Source organism: Netta rufina (assembly GCF_964035555.1).
Source record: "Netta rufina genome assembly, chromosome: 2".
Classification (NCBI taxonomy): domain Eukaryota; kingdom Metazoa; phylum Chordata; class Aves; order Anseriformes; family Anatidae; genus Netta; species Netta rufina.
The window spans coordinates 68798922-68815218 of NC_140124.1; the positions used below are offsets into that span (position 1 = coordinate 68798922).

A 16297-nucleotide genomic window follows, 5' to 3' on the forward strand; every position below is an offset into this window, starting at 1 on the left:
AACTTACACTGAAGGAAAGGCTGAAGGGCGGTAAGCAGCTTCTAAGATATTAATTGTCTTTTAACAGCTATATACTTTTAATATAGAGAGAATAATTACTAGAGAAGACAATATATATTAATATATATACTCTTATATATAGATACATACAAAGAATACCTACATGTGGATATATTTATACACAAATGCATGTTTTCATATGTGTTTTTATATTCTATATATACATGAAATAGTCCTTTGGGGCAAAAGTACGAAGGGTGAAAAGGGATATCTCCTTTTTACAGCTGCAAAAATCAATGAGCCGTGTTTTGCCCCTCTCTGCACAGACAGCGTGACACGTCCCGCAGTCTCATCCGAAGCATGAGTTCCTTTAGCCAAACGTCTCCCTCATTCCCACCAGCAAAAATAAATAAATAAAAAAAGAAAAAGAAACAAAAAGGGAGTCTGGAGGGACTGGATGAGTCAGAGGTTAGCAATGAACTACAGACACTCATCTCTGGGTCAGCAGTTCATGCAGAGCCTGTGGCAGGAGGGATGGTGAACTGCTGGCAGTCTGGACCTAGAGGAAGCTGCCTCACCATTCCCAGTCCCAACGGCACAGCCAGTGGTAGCAGCAAGGAGGACCATGACAAAAGACCCAAAATGTTCACCAATTCCAGGCTGAGAACTCCCTTGTGACCTGTCTGAGATGCTGTCTCTGCCCTGGACATACAGAGGTCTCCACCTGGCAGTGCCCAGCATGCATGAAGACTGAAGCCCCCAGAGCCAAGGGTTGTGCCTGAGCTTCACCGCGCACATTTGTGGTGTGTTTAATATAAAGATACAAGGTGAGAGTACAGTTTTGTATAAAAAACAAAAAACCAGCCACCTTCTGAACAAAGATTTTATGAATTTGTTAGGAAGGAGGTATGTCTACCTTGTGCTTTATTCTCTTTCTTGAAGTGCATTACTTGCTTGCTCAGTTTGCTCTAAAATAGTGTGATACACACATGAAAGTTAATGTGTCTTTTTACAAGAGGCAACTGCAAACCTGACATGCTCTGTGTCCTGCTTTGTTGACCATCACAAAACTGCATATCTACCACTTCCATAGATGGCTTGGTAGAGATTTTCCTCCAGCTCCAGAGATGGGTCAGTATTTGTGAAATCTAAAATGAACCAACACTCACAATTTTTCACTCTATGAAACCATAAAGGAAAAATACAGCTAATATCTATGGAATCTGCATGACCATCTGACTTTCTTCAGTTCTTTAAGTGGTCACTGAGGTATTCCCCAGAAGACACACGAGCCAACCTGCAACTCAAAGGGCAACGGGAACAACACTACTGTAAAACACATTTTTTACTAATAAGTATATATGCATTATTTCTCTCTATTTCCCCAAAGGCCAGAGTCCCCACAGAACAACTGGTAGCTGTTTGATGAACTCTTCAAAGGTAGATTCTACAACTGGTATCAGGGGAAAGGCTGGAGAAAGATGGGCCAGAAAGGAAAATATTTAGCAAATCTTCACAGAGAAGAGATTAAGCTTTTTAAAACACTGTTATTTCTGATTCCCTTTTTTATTGTAATTATTCATCAGCAGAGTAACAGTTAAAATCCTGACATCCTGACATGCTTCATCAGAAGCAAGGAAACACTTTTGTACCACAGCATTACTCTGACATTTAATTGACCACACGTTCCCCAGCCTTGCATGTTCCCTCCCTCATCAGAAACATTATTCTTTTGAAATGAATCAATCAAGGTTGCACTTTGTTGTTTTTTTCATCTGTCAGTTTGAACCCTCAGAGCCTCTCTCTTTCACCTACCTCATGGCCACTGAAAGTCCAGGAGTGATTTTGTCCCTGCATCAGCATGCTGAACTTTATTCTGCTCTATTTACCTCAGTGTCAGTCTAGTGGACAGCAGATCAAGGCTGCAATAATCACAATCAATTGCAATAACACTATGATTTTACGCTGGTAGTATCAAGTTGAAAGGAGATACATGGACTTCAGTATGCAAGAGCAATGCAAGCATACATCATCTTTGGTTTAAAACTGTTGCCTTGCATCAGATTCTTGCTGTATGCCAAGACATCAAAAAGGTCATACCGGGGACTTTCTGTGGCTGAGCCCCATTTAGGGCTCTGCCATGCCCTTTTCCCACAAGGGAAGGACCGTGCAGTGACATGTCCTGTACACGTGTACCAGACTGGTTACTATCAAGCATGAACACCCATGCTCAGCCCTCCTGGGGACAGCACATAGCGGCCCAGAGCAACAACCTCTCACAGAATCATGTAGTTTGGAAGAGACCTCCAAGATCATCGAGTCCAACCTCTGACCTAACACTAACCAGTCCTCCACTAAACCATATCACTAAGCTCTACATCTAAATGTCTTTTAAACATCCAGGGATGGTGACTCAACCACTTCCCTGGGCAGCCTATTCCAATACCTAACAACCCTTTCGGTAAAGTTCTTCCTAATATCCAACCTAAACCTTCCCTGGTGCAACTTTAGCCCATTCCCCCTCATCCTGTCACCAGGCACATGGGAGAACAGACCAACACCCACCTCGCTACAGCCTCCTTTAAGGTGCCTGTAAAGTGCGATAAGGTTGCCCCTGAGCCTCCTCTTTTCCAGGCTGAACAAACCCAGCTCCCTCAGCCGCTCCTTGTAGGACTTGTTCTCCAGACCCCTCACCAGCTTCGTCGTCCTTCTCTGGACTTGCTCAAGGACCTCAATGTCCTTCTTGTAGCAAGGGGCCCAAACCTGAACACAGTACTCGAGGTGCGGCCTCACCAGAGCCGAGTACAGGGGGACAATCATTTCACTAACCCTGCTGGCCACACCGCTTCTTATGCAAGCCAGGATGCTGTTGACCTTCTTGGCCACCTGAGCACACTGCTGGCTCATATTCAGCCAACTATCAACCAATACTCCCAGGTCCTTCTCCACCAGGCAGCTTTCCAACCACTCATCTCCCAGCCTGTAACGCTGCTTGGGGTTGTTGCGCCCCAGGTGCAGGACCCGGCACTTGGCCTTGTTGAATTTCATACGGTTGTCCTCAGCCCATTGGTCCAGCCTACCCAGATCCTCCTGCAGAGCCTTCCTACCTTTGAGCAGATCGACACATGCATCTAACTTGGTGTCATCTGCAAACTTACTGAGGGTGCACTCAATACCCTCATCCAGATCATCGATAAAGATATTAAAGAGAACTGGCCCTAGTACTGAGCCCTGGGGGACTCCACTAGTGACTGGCCTCCAACTGGATTTAACTCTATTCACCACGACTCTTTGGGCCCAGCTACCCAGCCAGTTTCTAACCCAATGGAGCATATGCCAGTTCAAGCCAGGAGCAGCCAGTTTCTTCGTGAGAGTGCTGTGGGAAATGGTGTCAAAAGCCTTACTGAAGTCAAGGTAGACCACATTCACAGCCTTTCCCTTATCCACCAAGTGCGTCACTTTGTCATAGAAGGAGATCAGGTTCTTCAAGCAGGACCTGCCTTTCATAAACCCATGCTGACTGAGCCTGATCGCCTGGTTGCCCTGCAAGTGCTGCATGATGACACTCAAGATAATCTGCTCCATGAGCTTCCCAGGCACGGAGATCAAACTAACAGGCCTATAGTTTCCTGGGTCTACCCTCCAGCCCTTCCTGTAGATGAGCATCACATTTGCTAGCCACCAATCGACTGGGACTTTCCCTGATAGCCAGGACTGGCCATAAATGATGGGAAGTGGCTTGGCCAGTTCTTGCAGCACCCTTGGGTGGATTCCATCCAGCTCCATCGACTTGCATACATCTAAGTGTTGTAGCAGGCCACCAACCATTTCCTCATGGATTGTGAAGGCCACATCCTGCTCCTCATCCACTTCCACCACCTCAGCGTACTGGGTATCCAGAGAACAACTGGTTTTGCTGCTAAAGACTGAGGCAAAGAAGGCATTAAGCACCTCAGCCTTTTCCTCGTCTCTTATCACTGAGTTTCTTCCCCCATCCAGTAAAGGATGGAGATTCTTCTTAGTCGTCCTTTTCGTGTTAATGTATTTATAAAAACATTTTCTGTTACCTTTAACAGCAGTATTCAGATTGAGCTTCAGATGAGCTTTGGCCTTTCTAATTTTGTCCCTACACATCCTTACAACGTTCTTACAATCCTTCTGAGTGGCCTGCCCTCTTTTCCAAAGATCATAAACCCTCTTTTTTTCCCTAAGCACTAGCCACAACTCTCTGTTCAGCCAGGCTGGTCTTCTTCCACATCAGCTTGTCTTTGGGCACATGGGGCAGACTGCTCCTGAGCCTTTAAGATTTCCTTCTTGAGAAGTGCCCAGCCTTCCTGGACTCCTCTGCCCTTCAGGACTGCCTCCCAAGGGACTCTGTCAACCAGTGTCCTGAACAGCTCAAAGTCCGCCCTCCAGAAGTCTAAGATAGCAGTTTTACTGGTCCCCCTCTTGAATTTGCTAAGAATAGAGAACTCTATCATTTCGTGGTCACTCTACCCAAGACAGCTCCAAGAGTAAAGCACCCCATGGTCAATAATAATAATAATAATAATAATAATAATAAAAAAAATCTGTGTTGACACCAGCCTCTGAGCTGCTTGTTTATCAGGTAGGCTTTCCAGGTCCTCTCTGTACCCCTCCCTGCCACTGTAGGAATGGAGGAAAGCGTGACCTGTACTCCTGCTTGTCAAAGACTCATCTACTAATAGTCCCTGTTCCCTTAAGTCCTGTTTGATAGCCTTCAGGCTTCTCTCTTCAATATCATCTCTGCCAACCTGGACTATCAAAAGAGGATAGTAGTCAGAGGGGTGAACCAGGTTAGGAAGCTTTCTGGCAATGTCCATGACCCTGGCCCCACTGAGGCAGCAGACTTCCCTACAGGTAGGGTCAGGTTGACAAACAGGGCCCTCTGTTCCCCTGAGAAAGGAGTCACCTACAATGATCACCCTTCTGTCTTTCTTAGTGGAGGCAGTCCTGAGGCGTGGAGTCGACTTCCTCACCCTAGGCATCCTCTTTGGTAGACTTTTCACCTCATCCTCACCCACCGGTCTCTCAAGCTCCAGGGCCTCAGACCTGTTGTGTAAGGGCACCTAGGGAGGCAGGGCCAGTAGGGAGGGGAGTTGCCTGTGACGTTGAGCAGGGACCTGTCTCCATTCCTCCTCATCTCCTAGGTCCCCTCCCTCTGCTCAACAGGGCAGGGGGTCCACCACTGCTTGGGGTATCTCATCCCATTGCCTTTCCTTCAAGCCTTGCAGAGAGTTGCCCCACAGGTCTATCTCCCACTCGCCTACCTGTTTGGATGTTCCTGCAGCACTTGGTAGATGCTGATAAGGAAGGTTTGGTTTTTAAAGCTCTCCACCACGCAGTCCTTGTAGATCCGAAACTCAGCGGCTGTGACAGCCTCGCCCTCAGGAATCTGAGACAAATTGAACTTGAACTCCTTGTGGTGCCGCTGGTGAGGCGTGAATTCCTTGTCATACTCAACTGCAGATGAGGAGAGGGAAGACAAGAAAAAAAGGAACCATGACTAAAATTTAACAACAAAAGGTCTCCTCATGCTGCCACCTGTTCCTTCAAGAAAACAGAAATCATATTTGTTTTCCAAACACAGACTTGGCAAGTGCCAGAAAAGCTTCTGCAGCTAAAGCCTACAGTACTTTGAGAAGATGGATGTTCATCTTCTTTAGCCTATGCCTTTGAGATTTCAGTATTTTATTTTATTTTATTTTTAGAGAAAAGTCAGCTTTGACAGGTGAAATATGACCATGCATGTTGTTCCTTTTTAGAACATCTCACAACAACTCTGAGGCTGGGACCTCCCCCACCATTTTCCACCTATGGATCTCCATGTTTTTTATGGCATTTCCATAAGCCTCACACCTCTCTTCCAACAGAGGAGATGATTAGCTTCTTTTCATTTTAAGGCAAAAGAGAAAAGCAAAACAGAATTAATGTTAGCACAAGGTCAACCAGTTCCATAATGGTCCTAAAAGCAGCTGCTTTGTGGCTCCTAGGTTTGTGCTTTTGCTGTCAGACTTCCTTGTGATCAGAGTACGATTAACACGGCATTTATCTCAAGAGTTAAACCTAACCAAACACTGTGCTTTCCTTCCTTTGCAGGAGCTTATCTGAGCCTGAGAGCTGTGAAGAAGTGACCTCTTCTGCTTTCTGTAGTCATCCTCCATGGCCTCAACCCTCCCGAGGTAAAATGTCAAGTATGGATTTTAGACAGGTTCAAACAAAAAGCCCTCCTTCTTCAGGCCTGAGGATTTGCATTTTCTCTGTTTCAGGCTCCCTTTGCAAACTTTACTTCTCATTCCATTCTTATAGTACTTTACTACATCTAGTTATAGTCTGATTTGAATTTATTGTTTATTATTTCTTCTAATTTTCTATTAGTAATTGCTTAAAACATTAACATGTTATGTAAACATACATAATTACACCTTTAAAGCCCTAGGAAGAAGGAAAACTAAAACCAAAATACTGTTCCCACCCGTGCAACTGAAGCAGCATACGTCAGTGAGGGATCAGTCACGATTATATTATCATTAGAGATATGATTAAATTCAAAGAAGGCAGTGATAGAAGCACTGATTCCTTTTCACTTCAGTCTTTGTGCTCAGTTTTTGTTGCCTTTTTTCCCCTGCTCCTCACTGAGACATCAAACTGCAAGAGCATCCACCAGACTACTGTCACAACAGTCTGTGAGGCAAGCCACAGTCCCTGTTTTGCAGATGCAATACTGAGTCACAAGAAGAGTGACTTGTCCACAGACAGGCTTGTGGCAGAGCCAGGAATGATGGCCAACAAGCCTGACTTTCACTGCTTTACCCACAGGTGACCTCCCTGGAGAGCAGAAACCTCTCCTGGCTGCTGGAAACAGCCCATGGAGATTTTCCTCTCTACCTTTCCCGACTGCCTGTTCCTCTTCATTCCCCAGTCCCGGTTTCGTCTGTCTCCTCTCCCTTTCCTTTGGCAGCCCTTTCGTGTGAGCTGCCTCATCTGGCTGGATGTGCATCCTGGCTCCCTGTGAGACACTTAGTCACATCCTTCTCTTTGAAGCTCGCCTGGAAATCCTTTCACCTCCGCATGACTGCCATGGAGCATTTTGTGGGACACCGCGCCTTGAGATGCTGCCTTAAAAGCTGCCACAGGGCAAACAAAACTGCTGTCAAAGTCAGATGCTGTTGCCAATTTTGGCACGCTAGCATTATTAACTGAGCAGTTTGGACATGAAATGACTGAAAGCTGTGGGTGACGACACCCTGAGACTTCCAGAAAGGAGGTGGTAATGCCCAGCATCTCCACCACAGATTGCTCCAAGTTAAATGATGCAACGTCACCAAGCAATTAAATAGTTACCCACCAGTTATGGGTGACCCTCTGAAGCACTTGTCCCTGCTTTTAACCAGGAACAACCTCAAAAATGCTGGGCTAGTTAGAGAGACTTGTGTGGACGCTGGCCAGGAAGGGACCTGAGCTGCCCAGTGCCCAAGTTGCCCCAAAGCACAACACGTCTCCCAAAACAGAGTGGCGATGTATTTTCAGAAACTTGCAAGGGTCCAACCACTCAGAAGCTGCGTTCAGCTGTCTGCAGCAGAGCAACGTGCCCAGCCTGGCTTTGTAGCTTGCTGCTATAAGGTGAGAGGACGTAATTAATGGTGAGGGAACGTCTGCACCAGCCGTTTTGGAGAGATGGAGGGGATGAAGCAACGAGTCTCAATTTAGAACTTGTAACATCCTTGCTTGTGGGTGCAACAACCTGCTGAAACCCCCATCCCCTCCTGCCTTGCCAGTGGGATGAGGGAACAATGCACTGCAGAAAGACTGCTTTCCCCCAGGCTCATGGCTGCAGACAACAGGCAGCAGCCCCACTGTGCGTGGTAAAGACCTACAAGAACAAGGGGAAAGATGCCACTGGGATGAACAGCAGACCCCAGGCAAAAACCAAGCCAGGGAGACAGGCAGGGAGCAGGAAAACCTCAATGACACAGGAGAAAAATAGCCATGGGAATGCCCCCACACCTCCTGCCAAGGCATAGAGTGACAGTGCAGAGCCATCCCACCTGGCCTGCAGTGGGGACACGGCGCTTGGTGTGAGCAGAACAGCCACCTTCTGCAGTTACTTGCAGACCTACGCTACAAAATTCACAGTTTAAAAGGGAAATAGCACTACCCCTTTACTAAAAAGTCAAACGCATCCACAAAAGGGAAAAAAAAAATAAATAACACCCAAACATGCACCACTGAGCATCAAAAGTAGATGCAGGTACAGCTTCTGACTCTGAGTACCCTTTCCCAGTTTGCAACTTGTGTGATATGTTACAATAGTATTTTCCTGTTTTTTAAAAAGTTCTTCCTTTCACCCTGTCCTTGTGTGAACACCCCAGACAATCATAGAAGCTGACCACACTGTTTATGGGGGAAGCATTCAAACTGATTTTGTTATCAGAGCTGGGAGAGTAAACAACCTGAAACACACACACAAGGAAACCTTTTTTTTAATCCTCCAGATTAAGTAATTTTGCTTCTTCTTTTACAAGAAATGCACATTCAGAAAGGCTTTATGTATATGGTATCCTTCTCAGATATGTTCAGTGTCCCTGCATCATCACAGGGTGGAAAAAAAGCCTACATTAAGCTTGTATGAAGTAAGTATAAAAGTTTAACGAGTTGGAAAGTTTTTCTGGCTATGTATCTTCCCATGATACAATGGAGGGTGGGTTTTTTTTTTCTTTGTGGGAGTGGTGAGATATTTAAGTTCTATATACTCATTGTCACCCCATCAAGTTAATAATCAACTGTTTTCATTCAGCAAGACAGTTTAAAAATATAAAATGCCAACAGTTCTTCTCTGGGGGCTTTTTACCCCCTGGAAACAGTTCATTTTGAACAAAGAAGTCAAGCTTTAGAACAGTAAAATTTGGAAAAACAAGACCCAAGCTGCTGCTTCCCAGGATTACCCAGTTTGTATTGCTATCACATTACATCACATCAGATGATCTATTATTCAAAACGCAGATGGCACATGCCAAGATGCAAGGCAACAGCAAAAAAGAGAAATCATTTCTCAAGCTGCTTTCCTTTTCTTTCTTTTTTTTTTTTTTCCTTCTCTCCAATGGGAATTTGTTCAGGTTGGTCTGCCCAGCAACATGGTCAATCCAAAGCTGATTTTTGCCTGAGGATGGACATGTGCAAGTTCCATCTTCACAAAGCCCTTGCAGAGAAAACCAGACAGCTCATGGCTGGGCAGATTGAACACCAGTGCATCAGGAACAAGCCAGGCTAAAATAGGGATGGTAGGGTACTGACACAAACTGTAACCCTCTAAAATTCATCCTCAGGGTCACCCTCATTCTAAGCATTATTACCCATTGGTTGAAGTGGCTCCTTGGAGGCTACAGATCCAGGTTTGCATGTTACAAGCAAAATAGGGTCCAAACTATGGGCTCCGGGAGTTGCCCCCAAATTTTCATTAAAACTCTCTCTGAGCAGAATGGATGAGCACACGCAAATAGTTAACAGAGAACCGTGCCAGTAGCTCTTTACATTCCCCTTTACAAATATTTTTAAATACTATACAAACACAACACTATTGTTGAGCAGTTAAAAAGGCAAGAATGTCAAAATTAGGGTTACTGTGGTTTTGAATTTTGTGTATTCTAATTCTAAACTAGTTTTGCAATGGCCAATTTCAGCACAAGATGTCCTTAGTTTAAAAATAACATACTGCTTACAGTACTTGCTACTTTAAAAGCACTGCACAAGGATAATAATAAAAACAAAATTAATTAAGAAATTAACACATTTTATCTGTCTTGGTAACTATACCATCCTACTTCCATTTGAGAGTGTCACATACAGCTTTCACCAAGGGAATCTAACCCTGATGACAGTCATTGAAATGAACTCTTCTTGCACGTAGGAGCTTTCAGGATTTCTTTGGATCTGAAGTAACTAGTAAGCAGAAACAGGACAACAGTCTTTTCCGATTAAACACAATTTTCTTTTAGAATAACAACATGACTAACATGTCATGATATTTGGTGTCTTTCTCAAGTTCTCAGATGCTGAGAAAGTGTTAGGTCAGGTGTTCAGCTGACAGTCTCAACAGTGTCTTAAGTCTTTAGGTCAAGCTCCAGGAGCTAAAGCCAAAAATATTAAAATATATACTCCAAACCTACACCTCTAAAAGCAAACATTTTACATGTATATATTATCTGGGTAGGTAGTTATAATCTCTGTGGCAATCTGACTCCTTGGAGGGGGAGGAGAAGGAGAGTTGACACAGTTGACACACAAATAGTTGACACACAACTATTTGGGTTGTGGCATTCTTTGTCCATCCTGTCCCCAGCAAGCCTGAAACTTCCGAAGAACCTTTTGCACTGTGCTTTTGAATTGTGCTTCAGCAACGACTTGGCTTTGTAGGACCACACTCCAGCAAAAGCAACCAGCATTCATGACCTGCTTATAGAGAGTGGGTTTTCCACAAGTATTCAGGAATTAAATTTGAGTACATATACAAGACATTACTAGTCATTTCTTCTCAGCCTTCATGACCCCATCCCTAATAAAATGAGAAAGCCCCTAAAACTAATAAATAAATAACAACAAAAGGAGTAAGAATCAAATTATATGGCAGGATTAATATAGAAGTTAACAGCACTTTTGTAAGTAATTGAGTAACTGATGCATAGTGGGAGAGGACAGAAGAGAAGATTTCTGGCATGCAAGCTTTGTACATGCAAGAAGAGGTACATTTCAGTGTAAGATCTGGTCTCCATTTGGGTCTTACAGTTTGGTTCCTGTGTCAAAAAGTGTGCTTATCTAGACCATCAGGCACCAGGACCTACAAGTTTGGAACCTGCAGCAAGTCTTTATTTAACTCTGAAGAGATGTCCAGGACAGACCTGAAGGCTTGTCTGGATTTTCTGAATATACCAGGTCAATCTGAAAAAAGACATCAAGTCTCCCAGTTAACCCAACTGTGGAAACAGTGCAGCTCTTACAGATTAAAACTGACTTTTATTACTAAAACACAAAGTATTTCCTAAGTACAGTGTAAAAAAGAACAAAGAGTACTCCCCAGGAAGTACAAAGCACCCATTTGACTTCTTATAATGGGAAGAGGAGAAATCTAAAAAGCTTCACGCCTTCTTTCAGCTTGTTACAGGGAACAGGCATTGAGTTGTACACTGAGTGCACCTGCAGATGTTTCATCTGTAGGCCAGCAAGCAGAACAGCTGGCTCCTGGAAGCAGTGAGGATACATCAGGGAAAACATTGCTGCTGCCTCTTGTTCACACTTAACTGTAGTGCACACCACTGCCAGATGGCCATTGGGCTCAACAGCCCTGTGCTCTTACCACTGCAATGGCACTCCAAATCTGATACCCCTTGAGTTTAGCACTGACCACTTCTTTCCAGTAAGGGCCCAAAAGAAAGCAAAATCTCCTCGTTCTCCAAACTAAGATCTACTAGCAGACCATTTTACAGTGAGCAAGAAAATTCTTTCAAATAGAAGATCTGAAAGATGAGATGAGACATTAAAATAAAAGGTCTGAAAGCAAGGTGGGGATCATCTTGCTGTCAGCCTAGCACCTTTACATGCCTTCCATGATCACAGCAACTCTGAACAACCCCTCAGGGTCTCAGAAAAGACTGCTTCTCTCCATAGCCATGATCATGGTGGCAGCACCATTCCCTATGTCAAACACATTCTCCACTGTTTCTAATGTCACCGTGAGATGTGTTATGTCTCCCTAGGTCTTTTTCTTCCTCCTTGAGTTCGTCTGCCTCTCAAACACCTCTTCTGGACCTGCAGTACTGCATCTCAGACACCATGAACAGACCAAGCTCTCTCCTGATAGACAAGGGCACGTTGAAGCTCACTGGACATAAATAGTGAGCCTTTCCCATTTGCAACTGCTTACACTCTTCACAATAAAAGCAGCTTTTAAACAGAAAGAAGCCAAGATACATATGGCTGAATTCAGTATTACACCTGCTGTTTGTCCCTCTGAGTACAGCCGAGGTGGTCTAGAGACAAGGGCTAGCTACGCTACCACAAATGTAACGCATTTGGAAGTTAATGCCTAGATAGATTAAAAATAGTGATAAAAGATTCAAGGCCAACAAAACTCCAAAAGGGCGCTTTCTTAGAAACGGCTGTAATATCACATCTGGGCCACCACAATATAAAGTGGAATTACTCCACTAACTTCAGTGGAACAATGCCAGTTTACATCCGATGAAAACCTGGCTTTATACTCCAGAACTGCGAGTGCCAGAAGAGAATGATTCGGAAAAATAACCCGTCATTAATCCAACCCCAATGTAATTATGGAGATTAAATTTAAACAATAGCAAATCACTCTCTAAACATAGCATTCTGCAGCAGAGCTTCAAAGGAGGAGGGCCTTCTACTTTTGGATGAAAAATACAACTGAGCTCCTCTTTGTCTCTTTGTGCTGGGAATCAAGCTGGAACTGACTTGTAAAATCAGATTAAAAGAGTTGCACAACAGCTTCCTTTCAGGATTCCTGAACCAGAGAGCCATCTAAAAATCAAAATAATGCACTAACTGAACATAAAATACCCATAGGACAGCAGAGAATACTAAAGGGTATTTCCACACTCTCCACCAAGATGCCTACTGTATGGCCAGCAAGGCGTTCCCTCTGCAGCAGGCAGGACTGGGGGCCAGCTTGCATCAGCATGTGCAAAAGCAAGGAGGGTAGACATCCGGGAATACTTCACGGGGCTAAGTGTGGGAGGCTGCCTGCAGACCATGGGCATCTCATCCACGGCATTAAATTTTGGGCTTCCTGTGCTGTCCCCTTCTTTGCAGAGGCAGCTTCCTCATACATCTCCTCCCCACAGCTTCCGAATACAAACATTAATGAAACTGGTATTTTCTTTCCATATGCTGGCACATATGCCAGGTCCCTGTACTGAAAACAGTGTTGTGTCTTAGGGAAACAAAACATCTTTCTGCTTAAGCGATGCCAAATTGCTTTATCAAAGGCACTACTGTTTGCATTTTTGTGGCAATATTAATGCAGTTCCCACTGAGAAGCTGATAAAGACCCTGACTGCACAAAACACCCCTCTGGAATAAGTGATCCGCAGCTATTTCTGTATCAAGTTTCCAAATAATTTATGATTAAAATAACATTATGCTTTCCAAACCCCATGCATACTTCACAGCCAAGCTTCGTACAGGCAGAGGCAGCATTTGTGGGAGCAGCCAGTGCCACCCGCCCAGTGGCAGCCACAGGCAACCAACAGCACTCTGCTGCCACACACAGAGGGGTGAGGACACCCCTGCCCTGCTCCTCTTCTCTCCCTTGGCTCTTTGTTTGCACCCGTGGCTGCTTTTCCTGTCCTCTGGGCTTGACACAGGTCACGCTACATTTGCTGCTGGAATCGCCGCTCACGTGGCAGCTCCCTGCAGTTGTGCAGCTGCCCAGGGCGCATCGACCGGATCCTGAAATGTTTTCAGGGATTTTTAAACAGTGTAGCAGCCGCCTGTCTTATCTTGCATCCTCTCTGTAAATTATCTGCCCTTCAGTAGGAATTTAAGGCAGTCCCAACCAATTCACTTGTGCGCTTGAGATAAATAGCTAAATTTCAAAACTGAAGTTGTGCAAAGTGGAAAACATTTTTAACTTCATTACATTTCCCTCTCCCCTTTTTTCCAGACAGCTTTAGTATTGATCAGCAAGACTGAAAATCAACTAGCAGCAAGCAGGAAAGTGGGGAACATAAAAATGTTTGCAAGCTACATTCATTTTGTTGAGTGCTCATCTCTTTGCATCACAGGCAGTTTTCCATGAAATAGCCCAGCTGAAAAAGATATCTCCTGACACTACACAATCACTCTATGTAAAAATAGGGTCTGCAGCATTTAAGATTTTATAAATTATTGAAAATGTTTAATCCATCACTCAATAAAAGTCCTTTGAACACTGATACACATAAAAAAGTCAGCTGTGCTTCAAAATTTGCAATGCTCTTCCAAAGCCTACACAACTGAGCTGCGACTGGAGCATCACTGACGTGACTTGTGACTCCTAAGAACACTGTAAGTTGTGTCACTGAGCATTAGATTTAGTGTTTAGTATTTTACACAAGGCTCCAATGCCAAATGACTGCATGATACAGTGTCTGGCCAAAGCAAGCATCTCCACGCACCACTTAAGAGCAGGGGCTTTAGGGAGTTCACAGGGTGCTTGGTGAAAAAATGGCAATAAGAAAAAGAGAACTGAAGGACAACAGAATTGTTATCAAAAAGAGAAAAGTGATACAAGAAAGGCAGGAAATACCACACCCAGTGAGGGCAGAAATGATGGCAGGGTTAAGAACAAGTAAGACCACTGAACAGAGATTTCAAAAGCTCTCAGTGTTCAACGGGATCAAAAAACAGCCCTCTGGGAGAGTCAAGGGGACAAGATGCTACATCTCTGAAGACTGAGGACAGAGAAGGTGTGATGAGTTTGAAGACATTTGAAGGTCATTCCTCCTGGTCATGTGTATTTGTCTAAGGAATAGTGTGATTTGGTAGCAAACCCCCTCACTACTTCCATTTGTTGCTCATTGGTTTTGCACACCAATTTGGAGGAAATATCTTCCACGCTTGACTAGGACTGGAGGCTCTGAACCACCACTGGGGTCTTGCACCACCATGGCACTAGAACAACCCGTGCCGCTTGTAGAAGCCAGATGCTCAGAAGACATCAGACCACTCAGAAATACCAGAGCACCCTTGCAACACCCACTGAATTAAAAAAAAAAAAAAAATAGTATCACATTGTTTTAACAACCTGCGTAGGGATAGAGAATTTTATCTCTTAAAATAAATAAATAAATAAATAAATAGATCTTTAAAAAGAAATAAGTTAAAAACTTTTTTTTTTTTATTAAAAAAAAAAAAAAAGACAAAAAGCCCCAGTTTCCCTAGCCTCTTTTCTCTAAGCCTTCCTTTTCCATTATTTTTCACATCCCCGTATCCCCCAGTGACCAGAAGCATACTTGGAATGCTTCTGTCCATCTGATAAAGAGATTGGAGGCTGCAGCCCCATGTCAGGCAAGGACCCATGGGGCACACAGTTTCTGCTCCTGGCCGCAGCTCCCAGCACATCAAAAGCCCAAGAGATACAACGCTTTGGGGAAGCTGGGAGAATCCCAGTCAGGGTGGGAAATGATAGGAAAAAGTAAGGCCTGAGGAAAACCACCATTAAAAGAACTACTAAAATGGGATTTGTGGAATAATCCTTAGTTCCACACAGTTGGCCTGACTTTAACACAGTAGCATAGCTGGGTAGTTCACCTGAAAAACATCCAGCAGGAAAAGGGACAGCCTCTGCCAAGTTCTTTCTCTTTATATATTTTTCCTTTTTTTTTTTCCCCCCTCTCAGTTTCACCAGATACACAAAGCAACCCTTACGATCTAGACATTTAAAAGTTACATACAACTGGTCTTAAAGTAACAGCACATAATTAACTTGAAGTGCACAGGTTAACAATTAATTGAGGAAATTAAACCTTACTGATTTAAAACGCAACCCAGTAAGTAGGCATTTCTGACTTTCAGCCTATCTTGACCATTTTCCTTAAGTGATCAGGGACCTGAAAACAGCAGTTAAAATGAACAAAAGGGAATGTGTTAAAATTCCCAGCAGAGCTGCTTGCCCACAAATTAATTTTCAGACATTTGGCTTCTACATCTTTGCTCTTTGCAATTCATGTCCCGGCTGTTTGACGATTTGAGCAGTTTTCTGCCCCACCCAATGCAGCCTTGTCATCACTGATTTTATTTTTCCGCTGCTTCTCTCTTAGTAATGCCCTCCTCTCTTGCCTTGAATGGTCACATGCCATCCTTGGACAAAAACATCAAAACCCTGACAATTTTTAGTAAAGATAAATACATATATAGAGAGAGAGATTTAAATAAGAATCCAAAACCAATTTCAAATTTTGGTCTTGAAATCTGTCTTTTATCCTTTGTCGTGCTTTAAGTGTTTTTAATGTTGTCAACAGCTGAATTGCCCAGACACAGAATTTGGTTTATGACTCAGTGGCAAGCACATTGCTTACAAAAAAATTCAGCCTTTTTAGAAGTCTTTTAATTTATTTTTTTTTTTTTCAAGTTACTGCAACATGGCAATGCTATAGCTCTGACAGTGTAAGAAGGACTCCAGGGAGACAGCTGCTGTACCTGGTTGATTTTTGGTTGGGTTTCAGCAAGAAAACGATCAACCATCAGAACATTTGGATTAGGCTAGATTTTC

The 16297-nt window shown here is 43.8% G+C and overlaps 1 protein-coding gene across 1 annotated transcript in view; it reads right to left on the minus strand.

The window, feature by feature from the left end:
• The window catches only part of BMP6 (bone morphogenetic protein 6), a gene marked incomplete at both ends in the record, with an annotated part of 88749 nt that overhangs the window by 20488 nt on the left and 51964 nt on the right, over nucleotides 1-16297 (minus strand). The window contains one exon of the mRNA XM_084283243.1: nucleotides 5292-5484. Within this exon, the coding sequence (XP_084139369.1) occupies nucleotides 5292-5484 (193 nt within the window). The remainder of the gene's footprint in view (nucleotides 1-5291; nucleotides 5485-16297) is intronic.